Source organism: Melanerpes formicivorus, unplaced genomic scaffold (assembly GCF_026170545.1).
Source record: "Melanerpes formicivorus ecotype bairdi unplaced genomic scaffold, bMelFor1.0.p_v2 SCAF_82, whole genome shotgun sequence".
In the NCBI taxonomy this organism is placed as follows: Eukaryota; Metazoa; Chordata; class Aves; order Piciformes; family Picidae; genus Melanerpes; species Melanerpes formicivorus.
In genome coordinates, this window is record NW_027142434.1 from 2,841,817 (window position 1) to 2,854,856 (window position 13,040).

Sequence of the window (13,040 nt, forward strand, 5' to 3'; positions counted from 1 at the left end):
TGCAGCAGCTCCTGGCACCTGGGGCAGGGCACTGCAGCAGCCTGGCACCTGGGGCAGGGCACTGCAGCAGCCCCTGGCACCTGGGGCAGGGCACAGCAGCAGCCCCTGGCCCCTGGGGCAGGGCACAGCAGCAGCCTGGCAGCCAGGGGCAGTGCACAGCAGCAGCCTGGCCAGGGCTGGCCCCAGGGGGTGCCCTCGTGAGGAGCAGCTGAGGGTGGAAGGGAGCAGCAGAGGTCACCCTGCAGTCAGCAGGGGACACCTCCAGCCAGGTCAGGAGGTTGTTCAGCCCTGGGGGGGAGCAAACAGGAGGCTGAGAGGAGAGCTCCTGGCTCTCCACAGCTCCCTGCCAGGAGGCTGGAGCCAGACAGCAGCAGGGGTGGAAGGCATCACAGGAGGACATTGAGAGGCTGGAGCAGGGCCAGGGAAAGGCAACAGAGCTCTGGGGAAGGGTCTGGGGAAGAGGGCTGGGGAGGAGCAGCTGAGGGAGCTGGGGGTGTGCCCAGGGGGACAAGGAGGGCTGCAGCAGCCTGGCCTGGAGCAGCTGAGGGCCCAGGGGGCACCAGGCTGGGTGGCAGTGCTGAGCTGCTGGAGGCTCTGCAGAGGGCCCTGGGCAGGCTGCATCCATGGCTGAGGCCAAGGGGCTGAGGATCAGCAAGGCCAAGGGCTGGGGGCTGCACTTGGGGCACAGGAAGGCTCCAGGCTGGGGGCAGAGGGGCTGCAAAGGGCCCAGCAGGAAGGGCCCTGGGGGTGCTGGGTGCCAGCAGCTGGAGAGCAGCCAGGGGGTGCCCAGGGGGGCAAGGAGGGCAGCAGCAGCCTGGCCTGAAGCAGCAGTGGGGTGGGCAGCAGGAGCAGGGCAGGGCTGGTGCCCCTGGGCTGGGCACTGGGGAGGCCACAGCTTGAGTGCTGGGTTCAGCTCTGGGCTCCTCACTGCAGGAAGGAGATTGAGAGGCTGGAGCAGGGCCAGGGAAGGGCAACAGAGCTGGGGAAGGGTCTGGGGAGGAGCAGCTGAGGGAGCTGGGGGGGTTGAGGCTGGAGCAGAGGAGGCTGAGGGAGACCTCATTGCTCTCTGCAGCTCCCTGAGGGGAGGCTGAGGCTTACACTTCAGGCCCCTGGCAGTAGGAGCTACCAGAAAGCAACAGACTGATGGAATGAGGTTAGGCTGGGAGGGAGCTCAAAGCTCAGCCAGCTCCAGCCCCCTGCCATGCCCAGGGACACCTCCCCCCAGCACAGCTTGCTCAAGGCCTCATCCAGCCCGGTCCTGAGCACCTCCAGGCAGGGCACAGCCACAGCCTCCCTGGGCAGCCTGTGCCAGGCTCTCCCCAGCCTCACTCTCAGCAATCTCTTCCTCCTCTCCACTCTCAGTCTCCCCTCTCCCAGCTCAAAGCCATTGTTCCTCCTCCTGTCCCTCCCAGCCCTTGGCCCAAGTCCCTCCCCAGCTCTCCTGGAGCCCTTCAGGTGCTGCAAGGCTGCTCTGAGGTCTCCCTGGAGCCTTCCCCTCTGCAGGCTGAGCAACCTGGATGTGCTGGAAGAGGGAATGGTGGGAAGGGAGAGCTGGAGCAGATTTTCAGCAGCCTGCTGTTTCTGGATCAAATTTCCTCCTGTTTATGTAGAGCAACCCCCCCCAGGCCCAGGCAGGGACAGCACTGCAGAGCTGCTCAGCACTGAGCCAAACCAGCAGGAGGCTGGGGAGCAGCCCCAGGGCTCCCCTGCAGAGGGAACAGCTCATTGCTCACCCCTCAGGGGGCTGAGGCAAGGAGCCCTCAAAACACAGCTGCACAGGGCTGAGGGATGGAGCCCCCAGAGCACAGAGCTGCAGGGGGCTGAGGGAAGGAGCCCCCAGAGCACAGAGCTGCAGGGGGCTGAGGGATGGAGCCCCCCAGCACAGAGCTGCAGGGGGCTGAGGGATGGAGCCCCCCAGCACAGAGCTGCAGGGGGCTCAGGGATGGAGCCCCCAGAGCACAGAGCTGCAGGGGGCTGAGGGATGGAGCCCCCCAGCACAGAGCTGCAGGGGGCTGAGGGATGGAGCCCCCAGAGCACAGAGCTGCAGGGGGCTGAGGGATGGAGCCCCCAGAGCACAGAGCTGCAGGGGGCTGAGGGATGGAGCCCCCAGAGCACAGAGCTGCAGGGGGCTGAGGGATGGAGCCCCCCAGGCACAGAGCTGCAGGGAGCTGAGGGAAGGAGCCCCCAGAGCACAGAGCTGCAGGGGGCTAAGCTCAGGGGGGCTAAGGGATGGAGCCCCCAGAGCACAGAGCTGCAGGGGGCTGGGGGATGGAGCCCCCAGAGCACAGAGCTGCAGGGGGCTGAGGGAAGGAGCCCCCAGAGCACAGAGCTGTGGGGGCTGAGTTCTGGGGGCCTGAGGGATGGAGCCCCCATAGCTCAGAGCTGCAGGGGGCTGAGCTCCCCCCCCCCCCGGTGCCACTGCTCCCCCCACCCCGCGGGTGTTGTGAAGGAGCAGCAGGGGAGGTGAGAGGAGCAGGGAAGTCACCAAACACCACCTGAGAAGACATGAAAGAGGAGCCCTGGCCCGGCTGGAGCAGAGCCTGGGGGCAGGGGGGGAGGGGGAGCAGCAGCAGCCAGCCCCTGGGCAGCAGCCACAAGCCCTGCCTGGGGCAGCAGAGATGCTCTCTGCCCCCTCTGCCCTGCCATGGGGAGCAAGGAGCTGATCTGGCTGCAGCACAGAGGCCTGGAAGTGCTTGGGTTGGAAAAGACCTCTGAGAGCATCCAGGCCAAGCCTGCCCCCAGCCCAGCCCCAGGGCACCACCAGCCCATGGCCCCCAGCACCACAGCTCCAGGGCTGGGGACTGCACCACTGCCCCTGGGCAGCCTGGGCCAGGCCTGGGCAAGCCTCAAGGGGCAGAAATTGTTCCTCATGGCCAAGCTGAACCTCCCTTGGGGCAACTTGAGGCCTTGTCCTACCCCTGGGAGCAGAGCCCAACCCCCCCTGGCTGCAGCCTCCTCTCAGGGAGCTGCAGAGAGCAATGAGGTCTCCCTCAGCCTCCTCTGCTCCAGGCTCAGCATCCCCCCAGCTCCCTCAGCTGCTCCTCTCCAGCTCTGCCCTTCGTGGGACAGGCTCCAGGGATCCTGCACTTGATCCTCAGCCCTGCAGCTGGGAAAACTCAGCTGGAAGCTGCAGCTCTGACAGCTCAAGGGAGGGAAACGGCAGCAGCAAGGTGCAGCAGCAGTTGGGTGAAGATAGGGATGGGGACAGGGATGGGGACAGGATCAACCAGGTTGGAAAACAGCTCAGAGCTCACCAAGTCCAACCTCTCCCCCAGAACCATCTGATCAACTCAGCCATGGCTCCAAGGGCCTCAGCCAGGCTCTTCCTAAACACCTCCAGGGATGGGGACTCCACCACCTCCCTGGGCAGCACAGCCCCAGGGCCAATCTCTCTGGCTGGGAAGAATTTCTTCCTCCCCTCCAGCCTGAACCTCCCCTGGCACAGCTTGAGACTGTGTCCTCTTGTTCTGCTGCTGGGTGCCTGGGACAAGAGCCCAACCCCCAGCTGGCTCCAACCTCCCTGCAGGGAGTTGCAGAGAGCAAGAAGGTCTCCCCTGAGCCTCCTCTTCTGCAGGCTAAGCAACCCCAGCTCCCTCAGCCTCTCCTCCCAGGGCTGTGCCCCAGACCCCTCCCCAGCTCTGTTGCCCTTCTCTGGACACCTTCCAGCAGCTCAACCTCTTTCCTGACCTGAGGAGCCCAGAGCTGGCCACAGGACTCCAGGTGTGGCCTCAGCAGTGCTGAGCACAGGGCAGGATGAGCTCCCTGCTCCTGCTGGCCACACTCTGCCTGCTGCAGGCCAGGCTGCCCTTGGCCTTCTTGGCCCCCTGGGCACACTGCTGCCTCCTGTTCAGCTGCTGTCCCCAGCTTGGTTGCCCTTCTCTGGACACCTTCCAGAAGTGCCTTGGGGACCTCCAAGGATCTCCAAGCACAGAGGAGCTCTGACCCATTCTGGCTCCCATCTGACCTCCACAGGCTGCCCAGGGAGGTGGTGGAGTCCCCATGCCTGGAGGGGTTTCAGAGCTGTGGTGCTGAGGGCCAGGGCTCAGCCTCAGCCTTGGCAGGGTCAGGGAATGGTTGGGCTTGGATGAGCTGAAAGCTCTTTCCCAGTCAAAGCAATTCTGTGACTCCCTGCAGTGAATTCCTGGCCTCTCCTTGGGAGCTCAGCAGCTCCTTGGCCTCCACTCCTGCTCTGCTGGATGGCATCTGGCCCTCAGCACAGCCCTGTGGGGAGGCAGTCAGCAGGCCAGGAGCTCAAAGGCTTTCACTCAAGTCCAGGAGCTTCACCTGAGCAGGAGGAGAAACTTCTCTGGTGGGAGTGCTGGGGGCCAGCAAGGTCCCCAGGAGCCAGCAAGGAGCCCTCAGGGCCAAGGAGCTCCATGGGGGCCTGGGGGGCATGGAGAAGAGTGTGGCCAGCAGGGCAGGGGAGGGGCTGCTGCCCCTCTGCTCTGCCCCAGCCAGGCCACAGCTGCAGCCCTGGGGCCAGCTCTGGGCTCCCCAGCTCAGGAGGGACAGAGAAGTGCTGGAGAGAGTCCAGGGGAGGCTGGGAAGCTGCTGAGGGGCCTGGAGCAGCTCTGGCAGCAGCAAAGGCTGAGAGCCCTGGGGCTGAGAGCCTGGAGCAGAGCAGCCCCAGAGGGCAGCTGAGCAATGCTCAGCAAGAGCTAAAGGAGCTGTGGGGGGCAAGAGGCTGGGGCCAGGCTCTGCTGAGTGGTGCCCAGGGCCAGGCCAAGGGGCAAGGGGCACAAAGTGTCAGGCAGGAGGTTGGAGCTGAGCAGGAGGAGAAAGTTGTTTGGGGTGAGGCTGCTGGAGCCTGGAGCAGACTGCCCAGAGAGGTTGTGGAGTCTGCTGGGGGGGAGAGCTTCCAACCCCCCCTGGGCACTGTGCCCCTGGGCAAGCTGCTGGGGGAGCCCTGCTGGGGCAGGGCTTGGAGTGGCTGAGCCCTGCTGGGGGAGCCCTGCTGGGGCAGGGGTTGGAGTGGCTGAGCTCTGCTGGAGGAGCCCTGCTGGGGCAGGGGTTGGAGTGGCTGAGCTCTGCTGGGGGAGCCCTGCTGGGGCAGGGGTTGGAGTGGCTGAGCTCTGCTGGGGGAGCCCTGCTGGGGCAGGGCTTGGAGTGGCTGAGCTCTGCTGGGGGAGCCCTGCTGGGGCAGGGGTTGGAGTGGCTGAGCTCTGCTGGGGGAGCCCTGCTGGGGCAGGGCTTGGAGTGGCTGAGCTCTGCTGGGGGAGCCCTGCTGGGGCAGGGGTTGGAGTGGCTGAGCTCTGCTGGGGGAGCTCTGCTGGGGCAGGGCTTGGAGTGGCTGAGCTCTGCTGGGGGAGCCCTGCTGGGGCAGGGGGGGTTGGAGTGGCTGAGCTCTGCTGGGGGAGCTCTGCAGGGGCAGGGCTTGGAGTGGCTGAGCTCTGCTGGGGGAGCCCTGCTGGGGCAGGGGGGATTGGGCAGGGTAAGCTCCAGAGCTCCCTTCCAGCCTGCCCCACTCTGGGGCTCTGAGCTCATCCCCAAGCTCTCCTAGCACCCAGGCTGTGCTTCCAGCAGTGCTGGGGCTCAGCCACTGCCCTCTGCACCTCCCTGAGCTGCTCCTGAGCCTCCCTCAGGCCCTGAGCAGCCTGAGCTGGGGCAGGGGAATTGGAGTGGCTGAGCTGCAGAGCTCCCTTCCAGCCTGCACCCTGCTGGGGCTCTGTGCTCAGCACTGTTCAGCTCTGCTCTCCCCACACCCAGGCCTCTCAGCATGGAGGTGAAGCAGGAGAGTGAACTGCCAGGGGGGCAACATCTGGGCTGGGAGCTTTGCCCTTTGAGTGAGGCTCTGAGCAGCTGAGGGCAAAGCTCCTGGGGGGTTGGTGTTGGTTTTTGTTCCCTTTCCCATCGTTGGAGGAAGCCTTTTGTTGGCTCTGGGTTTGGTTTCCCCCCCTCTCCCCTCTCCTCCAGCCTAGGAACCTGGGATCCAGAGCATCCAGAGCAGTGCTGGTGACTGCTTGGAGGAGCTCCTGCAGTGCTTTATGTAACTGGAGCCAGGCTCTGGCAGTGCTGCTGCTGCAGGGGAGTTGAGGAGAAGCTTCACTCCTCATCTGGTTGGGAATCCAGAGCCCCAGCTCTGTGAGAATGGCTGCCCCAGGGCAGGCTGCCCAGGGCCTGCTGGAGGCTCAGGAGCAGCTCAGGGTGGTGCAGAGGGCAGTGTCTGAGCCCCAGCACTGCTGGAAGCACAACCTGGGTGCTAGGAGAGCTTGGGGATGAGCTCAGAGCCCCAGAGTGGGGCAGGCTGGAAGGGAGCTCTGGAGCTCACCCTGCCCAATCCCCCCTGCCCCAGCAGAGCTCCCCCAGCAGAGCTCAGCCACTCCAACCCCCCCTGCCCCAGCAGGGCTCCCCCAGCAGAGCTCAGCCACTCCAACCCCTGCCCCAGCAGGGCTCCCCCAGCAGAGCTCAGCCACTCCAACCCCTGCCCCAGCAGGGCTCCCCCAGCAGGGCTCAGCCACTCCAACCCCTGCCCCAGCAGGGCTCCCCCAGCAGCTTGCCCAGGGGCACAGTGCCCAGGGGGGGTTGGAAGCTCTCCCCCCCAGCAGACTCCACAACCTCTCTGGGCAGCCTGCTCCAGGCTCCAGCAGCCTCACCCCAAACAACTTTCTCCTCCTGCTCAGCTCCAACCTCCTGCCTGACACTTTGTGCCCCTTGCCCCTTGGCCTGGCCCTGGGCACCACTCAGCAGAGCCTGGCCCCAGCCTCTTGCCCCCCACAGCTCCTTTAGCTCTTGCTGAGCATTGCTCAGCTGCCCTCTGGGGCTGCTCTGCTCCAGGCTCTCAGCCCCAGGGCTCTCAGCCTTTGCTGCTGCCAGAGCTGCTCCAGGCCCCTCAGCAGCTTCCCAGCCTCCCCTGGACTCTCTCCAGCACTTCTCTGTCCCTCCTGAGCTGGGGAGCCCAGAGCTGGCCCCAGGGCTCCAGCTGTGGCCTGGCTGGGGCAGAGCAGAGGGGCAGCAGCCCCTCCCCTGCCCTGCTGGCCACACTCTTCTCCATGCCCCCCAGGCCCCCATGGAGCTCCTTGGCCCTGAGGGCTCCTTGCTGGCTCCTGGGGACCTTGCTGGCCCCCAGCACTCCCAGCTGCTGCTCCTTGGAGCTGCTCTCCAGCAGGTCCCCCCTCAGCTGTGCTGCTGCAGGAGGTTGCTGCTCCCCAGGGGCAGTTCCCTGGCTCAGCTTCCTGAGCTGCCTCTCCTGCTGCCCAGCCTGGCCAGCTCCATGGCCAGCCTCATTTTTAGGGCTAGAGAAGCCCCAAGAGGGGACTACAGGCTCCAGCTGGGTGCAGAGCTGATGCACTGCCATTCAGCAAGGCTGGAGGCAGATCCCCAGCCCCACACCCAGCCCAGCTGCCCCACAGGAGCTCCCCTGGAGCAGGGACCTGCACAAGGCTGAGCCCTAAGGGATGCTGAGAAGCAACAGCCAGCCTCAGGCCAAAGGGAAGCTGCTTCCCCTGGGGCTGTGGAGCTTGCAGAGTGATCACTGCACACTGTGGCCCCCCCAGCTCTCCCTGACAGGCTGACTCTCACCCCCCAGCCCCTTCCAGCTCCCTCACCAACAGCCCAAAGCCACAGCCTGCCAGGGGAGGAACCACTACTGCCAGCCACAAGCAGGAAGGAAGGCTGTGCCTGACCCTGTCCCATTCAGCAGCTTCTTGTGCTCCTCCCAACCTCACTCTGCCTCTCTGGGATGAAACCCAGCTGAGAGAGACAGGGCAAGAGCAGCACGAGGTCCATCCAGCCCCTGCCTGCTCCTGAGCTCACAGCACACAGCAATGAACCACAAGAGGAGAGGGGCTGCACCCTGCAGGCTCCAGAGGCAGCTGCTGCCTGCTCAGGGCCTTAGTCCTCAGCAACAGGAGCTTCCAAGCACAGCTCACACCCAGCACAAGCTCTGACCATGGCCCAGACCCAGCACAAGCTCCGACCATGGCCCCCAGACATGACCCAGACCCAGCACAAGCTCTGACCATGGCCCAGACCCAGCACAAGCTCCAACCATGGCCCCCAGACATGACCCAGACCCAGCACAAGCTCTGACCATGGCCCCCAGACATGACCCAGACCCAGCACAAGCTCTGACCATGGCCCAAAGCCAGCAGGAGCTCTAACCATGGCCCCCAGACATGACCCAGACCCAGCACAGCCTCTGACCATGGCCCCAAACATGACCCAGACCCAGCACAAGCTCTGACCATGACCCAAACCCAGCAGGAGCTCTAACCATGGCCCCCAAACATGACCCAAACCCAGCACAAGCTCTGACCATGGCCCCCAAAGCAGGCCCAAGGCCAGCAGGAGCTCTGACCATGGCCCCCAAAGCAGGCCCAAGGCCAGCAGGAGCTCTGACCATGGCCCCCAGACATGTCCCAGACCCAGCACAAGCTCTGACCATGACCCCCAGACATGACCCAGACCCAGCACAACCTCTGACCATGGCCCCAGGCATGGCCCAGACCCAGCACAACCTCTGCCCATGGCCCCCAAAGCAGGCCCAAGGCCAGCAGGAGCTCTGACCATGACCCAAAGCCAGCAGGAGCTCTGCCCATGGCCCCCAAACATGATCCAGACCCAGCAGGAGCTCTGCCCATGGCCCCCAGACCCAGCAGGAGCTCTGCCCATGGCCCCCAGACCCAGCAGGAGCTCTGCCCATGGCCCCCAGACCCAGCAGGAGCTCTGCCCATGGCCCCCAGACCCAGCAGGAGCTCTGCCCATGGCCCCCAGACCCAGCAGGAGCTCTGCCCATGGCCCCCAGACCCAGCAGGAGCTCTGCCCATGGCCCCCAGACCCAGCAGGAGCTCTGCCCATGGCCCCCAGACCCAGCAGGAGCTCTGCCCATGGCCCCCAGACCCAGCAGGAGCTCTGCCCATGGCCCCCAGACCCAGCAGGAGCTCTGCCCATGGCCCCCAGACCCAGCAGGAGCTCTGCCCATGGCCCCCAGACCCAGCAGGAGCTCTGCCCATGGCCCCCAGACCCAGCAGGAGCTCTGCCCATGGCCCCCAGACCCAGCAGGAGCTCTGCCCATGGCCCCCAGACCCAGCAGGAGCTCTGCCCATGGCCCCCAGACCCAGCAGGAGCTCTGCCCATGGCCCCCAGACCCAGCAGGAGCTCTGCCCATGGCCCCCAGACCCAGCAGGAGCTCTGCCCATGGCCCCCAGACCCAGCAGGAGCTCTGCCCATGGCCCCCAGACCCAGCAGGAGCTCTGCCCATGGCCCCCAGACCCAGCAGGAGCTCTGCCCATGGCCCCCAGACCCAGCAGGAGCTCTGCCCATGGCCCCCAGACCCAGCAGGAGCTCTGCCCATGGCCCCCAGACCCAGCAGGAGCTCTGCCCATGGCCCCCAGACCCAGCAGGAGCTCTGCCCATGGCCCCCAGACCCAGCAGGAGCTCTGCCCAGGGCCCCCAGACCCAGCACAAGCTCTGCCCAGGGCCCCCAGACCCAGCACAAGCTCTGCCCAGGGCCCCCAGACCCAGCACAACCTCTGCCCATGGCCCCCAGACCCAGCACAACCTCTGCCCATGGCCCCCAGACCCAGCACAACCTCTGCCCATGGCCCCCAGACCCAGCACAACCTCTGCCCATGGCCCCCAGACATGATCCAGACCCAGCACAAGCTCTGACCATGACCCAAACCCAGCACAACCTCTGCCCATGGCCCCCAAACATGGCCCAGACCCAGCACAAGCTCTGACCATGGCCCAGACCCAGCACAAGCTCTGACCATGGCCCCCAAACATGACCCAGACCCAGCACAAGCTCTGACCATGGCCCAGACCCAGCACAAGCTCTGACCATGGCCCCCAAACATGACCCAGACCCAGCACAAGCTCTGACCATGACCCAAACCCAGCAGGAGCTCTGACCATGGCCCCCAAACATGATCCAGACCCAGCACAACCTCTGCCCACGGTCCCCAGACCCAGCACAACCTCTGACCATGGCCCCCAGACCCAGCAGGAGCTCTGCCCATGGCCCCCAAAGCAGGCCCAAGGCCAGCAGGAGCTCTGCCCATGGCCACCAAAGCAGCCCCAAGGCCAGCAGGAGCTCTGCCCATGGCCCCCAGACATGTCCCAGACCCAGCACAACCTCTGACCATGGTCCAAACCCAGGGGAAGTTCTACCCATGGCCCCCAAAGGAGGCCCAAGGCCAGCAGGAACTCTAACCATGGCCCCCAAACATGACCTAAACCCAGCACAAGCTCTGACCATGGCCCAGACCCAGCAGGAGCTCTGCCCATGGCCCCCAAACCCAGCAGAAGCACTGACCATGGCCCCCAAAGGAGGTCCAACCCCAGCACAAGCTCTGCCCATGGCCCCCCAAAGCAGGCCCAAGGCCAGCAGGAGCCCTGCCCATGGCCCCCACAGCAGCCCCAAGGCCAGCAGGAGCCCTGCCCATGGCCCCCACAGCAGCCCCAAGGCCAGCAGGAGCCCTGCCCATGGCCCCCACAGCAGCCCCAAGGCCAGCAGGAGCACAGCACAGCAGCAGCTCCTCCCTGCTGGGCTCTCTGCCCCCCCAGCAGCTCCCCCAGGGCTGCTCTCAGCCTCCTGGGAGCTCTGCAGAACCAGCTGGGCCACAGCCCAGCTCCCATCCCCTGCCCCAGGCAGGCAGGCAGCTGCCAGCAGGGGATGTGTGGCAGCAGGATCACAGCAGCCTGCCAGGGCAGCTCACCCCCCAGCCTGGGCACCTCTGGGGGGCATCTCCCCCTCAGGAAAGGACCTAACCTCCCCCCTCAGGCTGGGCAGGGAGCTCAGCAGCCAGCTGGCACCCACAGGATCTCTGCACCTAAGCAGAGGGCTCCCTTCCCTCCTCTTCTTCCTCCTCCTCCTCCTCTGGCCCACAGAGAGGGAGCTGCAAGGCCCAGCAGCAGCTTCAGCTCCCAGAGCCTCAGCCCAAAGCCAGCAGGGAGGGCTCTGCCCCCAGGAGCAGGCAGGGAGCAGCTTTTCCATCCAGGAGGGCAGCAGAGCCCCCTGGACAGGACAGGACACATCCCCCCCTCCCCCCTCACCCCCAGGAGGGGACCAAGGAGCCCCAGGGTGAGGGGACAGGAGGCCACCCGGGGCTGGGGACCTCCTGGAGAGCCCAAACCCTCCTCAGCTGCTGCTCCCAGCAGCCCTGACCCAGCCCTGCCCATGGCCCAGACCCAGCACAAGCTCTGACCATGGCCCCCAGACCCAGCAGGAGCTCTGACCATGGCCCCCAGACCCAGCAGGAGCTCTGCCCACGGCCCCCAGACCCAGCACAACCTCTGCCCACGGCCCCCAGACCCAGCAGGAGCTCTGCCCACGGCCCCCAGGCCCAGCAGGAGCTCTGCCCATGGCCCCCAGACCCAGCACAACCTCTGCCCATGGCCCCCAGACCCAGCACAACCTCTGCCCATGGCCCCCAGACCCAGCACAACCTCTGCCCATGGCCCCCAGACCCAGCACAACCTCTGCCCATGGCCCCCAGACCCAGCACAACCTCTGCCCAGGGCCCCCAGACCCAGCACAACCTCTGACCATGGCCCCCAGACCCAGCAGGAGCTCTGCCCACGGCCCCCAGACCCAGCAGGAGCTCTGCCCACGGCCCCCAGACCCAGCAGGAGCTCTGCCCACGGCCCCCAGACCCAGCAGGAGCTCTGCCCACGGCCCCCAGACCCAGCACAACCTCTGCCCACGGCCCCCAGACCCAGCACAACCTCTGCCCACGGCCCCCAGACCCAGCAGGAGCTCTGCCCACGGCCCCCAGACCCAGCAGGAGCTCTGCCCAGGGCCCCCAGACCCAGCAGGAGCTCTGCCCACGGCCCCCAGACCCAGCACAGCCTCTGCCCACGGTCCCCAGACCCAGCACAACCTCTGCCCACGGCCCCCAGACCCAGCACGAGCTCTGCCCACGGCCCCCAGACCCAGCACAACCTCTGCCCATGGCCCCCAGACCCAGCACAACCTCTGCCCATGGCCCCCAGACCCTGGCTCCCCTCCTCCCCAGCCCTCCTGCAGTATCCTGCCCCAGCTCTTCCTCTTCTTCACACTTCCCTGGGCCCCTCAGGACTCTCCTCACCTCCCATCACCCCCTCTCTGCTCACCACTTGCCCTCTGAAGGCCTCTTAACCTCCTGGAGCCCCTCCCCTGGGGCACCCCTGGAGCCTTCCTGAGCCTTGGGGAGCTCCAAGCTCCCTTCCCCAGGGACTCCTTCACCCTCTCCAAGCCCGAGGGAGACTTCACAGAACCCGAGACCCTCCCCAGAGCCCCCTCGGGCCCCTGAGACCCTCCCCAGAGCCCCCTCGGCCCCTTGAGACCCTCCCCAGAGCCCTCTCGGGCCCCTCAGACCCTCCCCAGAGCCCTCTCGGCCCCCTCAGACCCTCCCCAGAGCCCCCTCGGGCCCCTCAGACCCTCCCCAGAGCCCTCTCGGGCCCCCTCAGACCCTCCCCAGAGCCCTCTCGGCCCCCTCAGACCCTCCCCAGAGCCCTCTCTGGCCCTTGAGACCCTCCCCAGAGCCCCCTCGGACCCTCCCCAGAGCCCCCTCGGACCCTTGAGACCCTCCCCAGAGCCCCCTCGGGCCCCTCAGACCCTCCCCAGAGCCCTCTCGCTCCCCTCAGACCCTCCCCAGAGCCCTCTCGCTCCCCTCAGACCCTCCCCAGAGCCCTCTCGGGCCCCCTCAGACCCTCCCCAGAGCCCTGCCACCTCCTTAACGCTCTCCCCAGGGCTCTCTCAGGCTCTTAAGGCGCTCCCCGGAGCCCTCTCACCGCCGCACGCCTCCCTGCGGAGCACTTTAGGCGCCTCAGAGGCCTCCTCCCCCGCCTCCCCTCGGGCCGTTCCTCACCGAGCAGCAGCAGCTTCACCTCCTTGGCCGCCTTCTCGCCGTCCTCCCGCAGGTTGCGGTCGATCATCTTACTCCGCTCCACCGCCGCCTTGTCCTCGGCGCTCAGCGTGCAACCCATGGCGGCGGCGGGGTGGGGGGAGGAGGCCGGCGGAGCGGCCCGGCCGCCGGGAGCGGGACAGGAGCGGCGCCGGAGCGGGGCTGAGCCTCTCGCTTCGCCTCGGCCCGGGCGGCTCCCTGAGGCGGCGCCGG

At 66.6% G+C, this 13,040-nt stretch overlaps 1 protein-coding gene across 1 annotated transcript in view; it reads right to left on the minus strand.

Moving 5' to 3' along the window:
- Positions 1-13,040, minus strand: part of GNAI3 (G protein subunit alpha i3) — a 37,028-nt gene extending 23,988 nt beyond the window's left edge. Inside the window, 1 exon segment of the mRNA XM_068164670.1 lies at positions 12,792-13,040. Within this exon segment, the coding sequence (XP_068020771.1) occupies positions 12,792-12,909 (118 nt within the window). The 5' untranslated portion in view covers positions 12,910-13,040.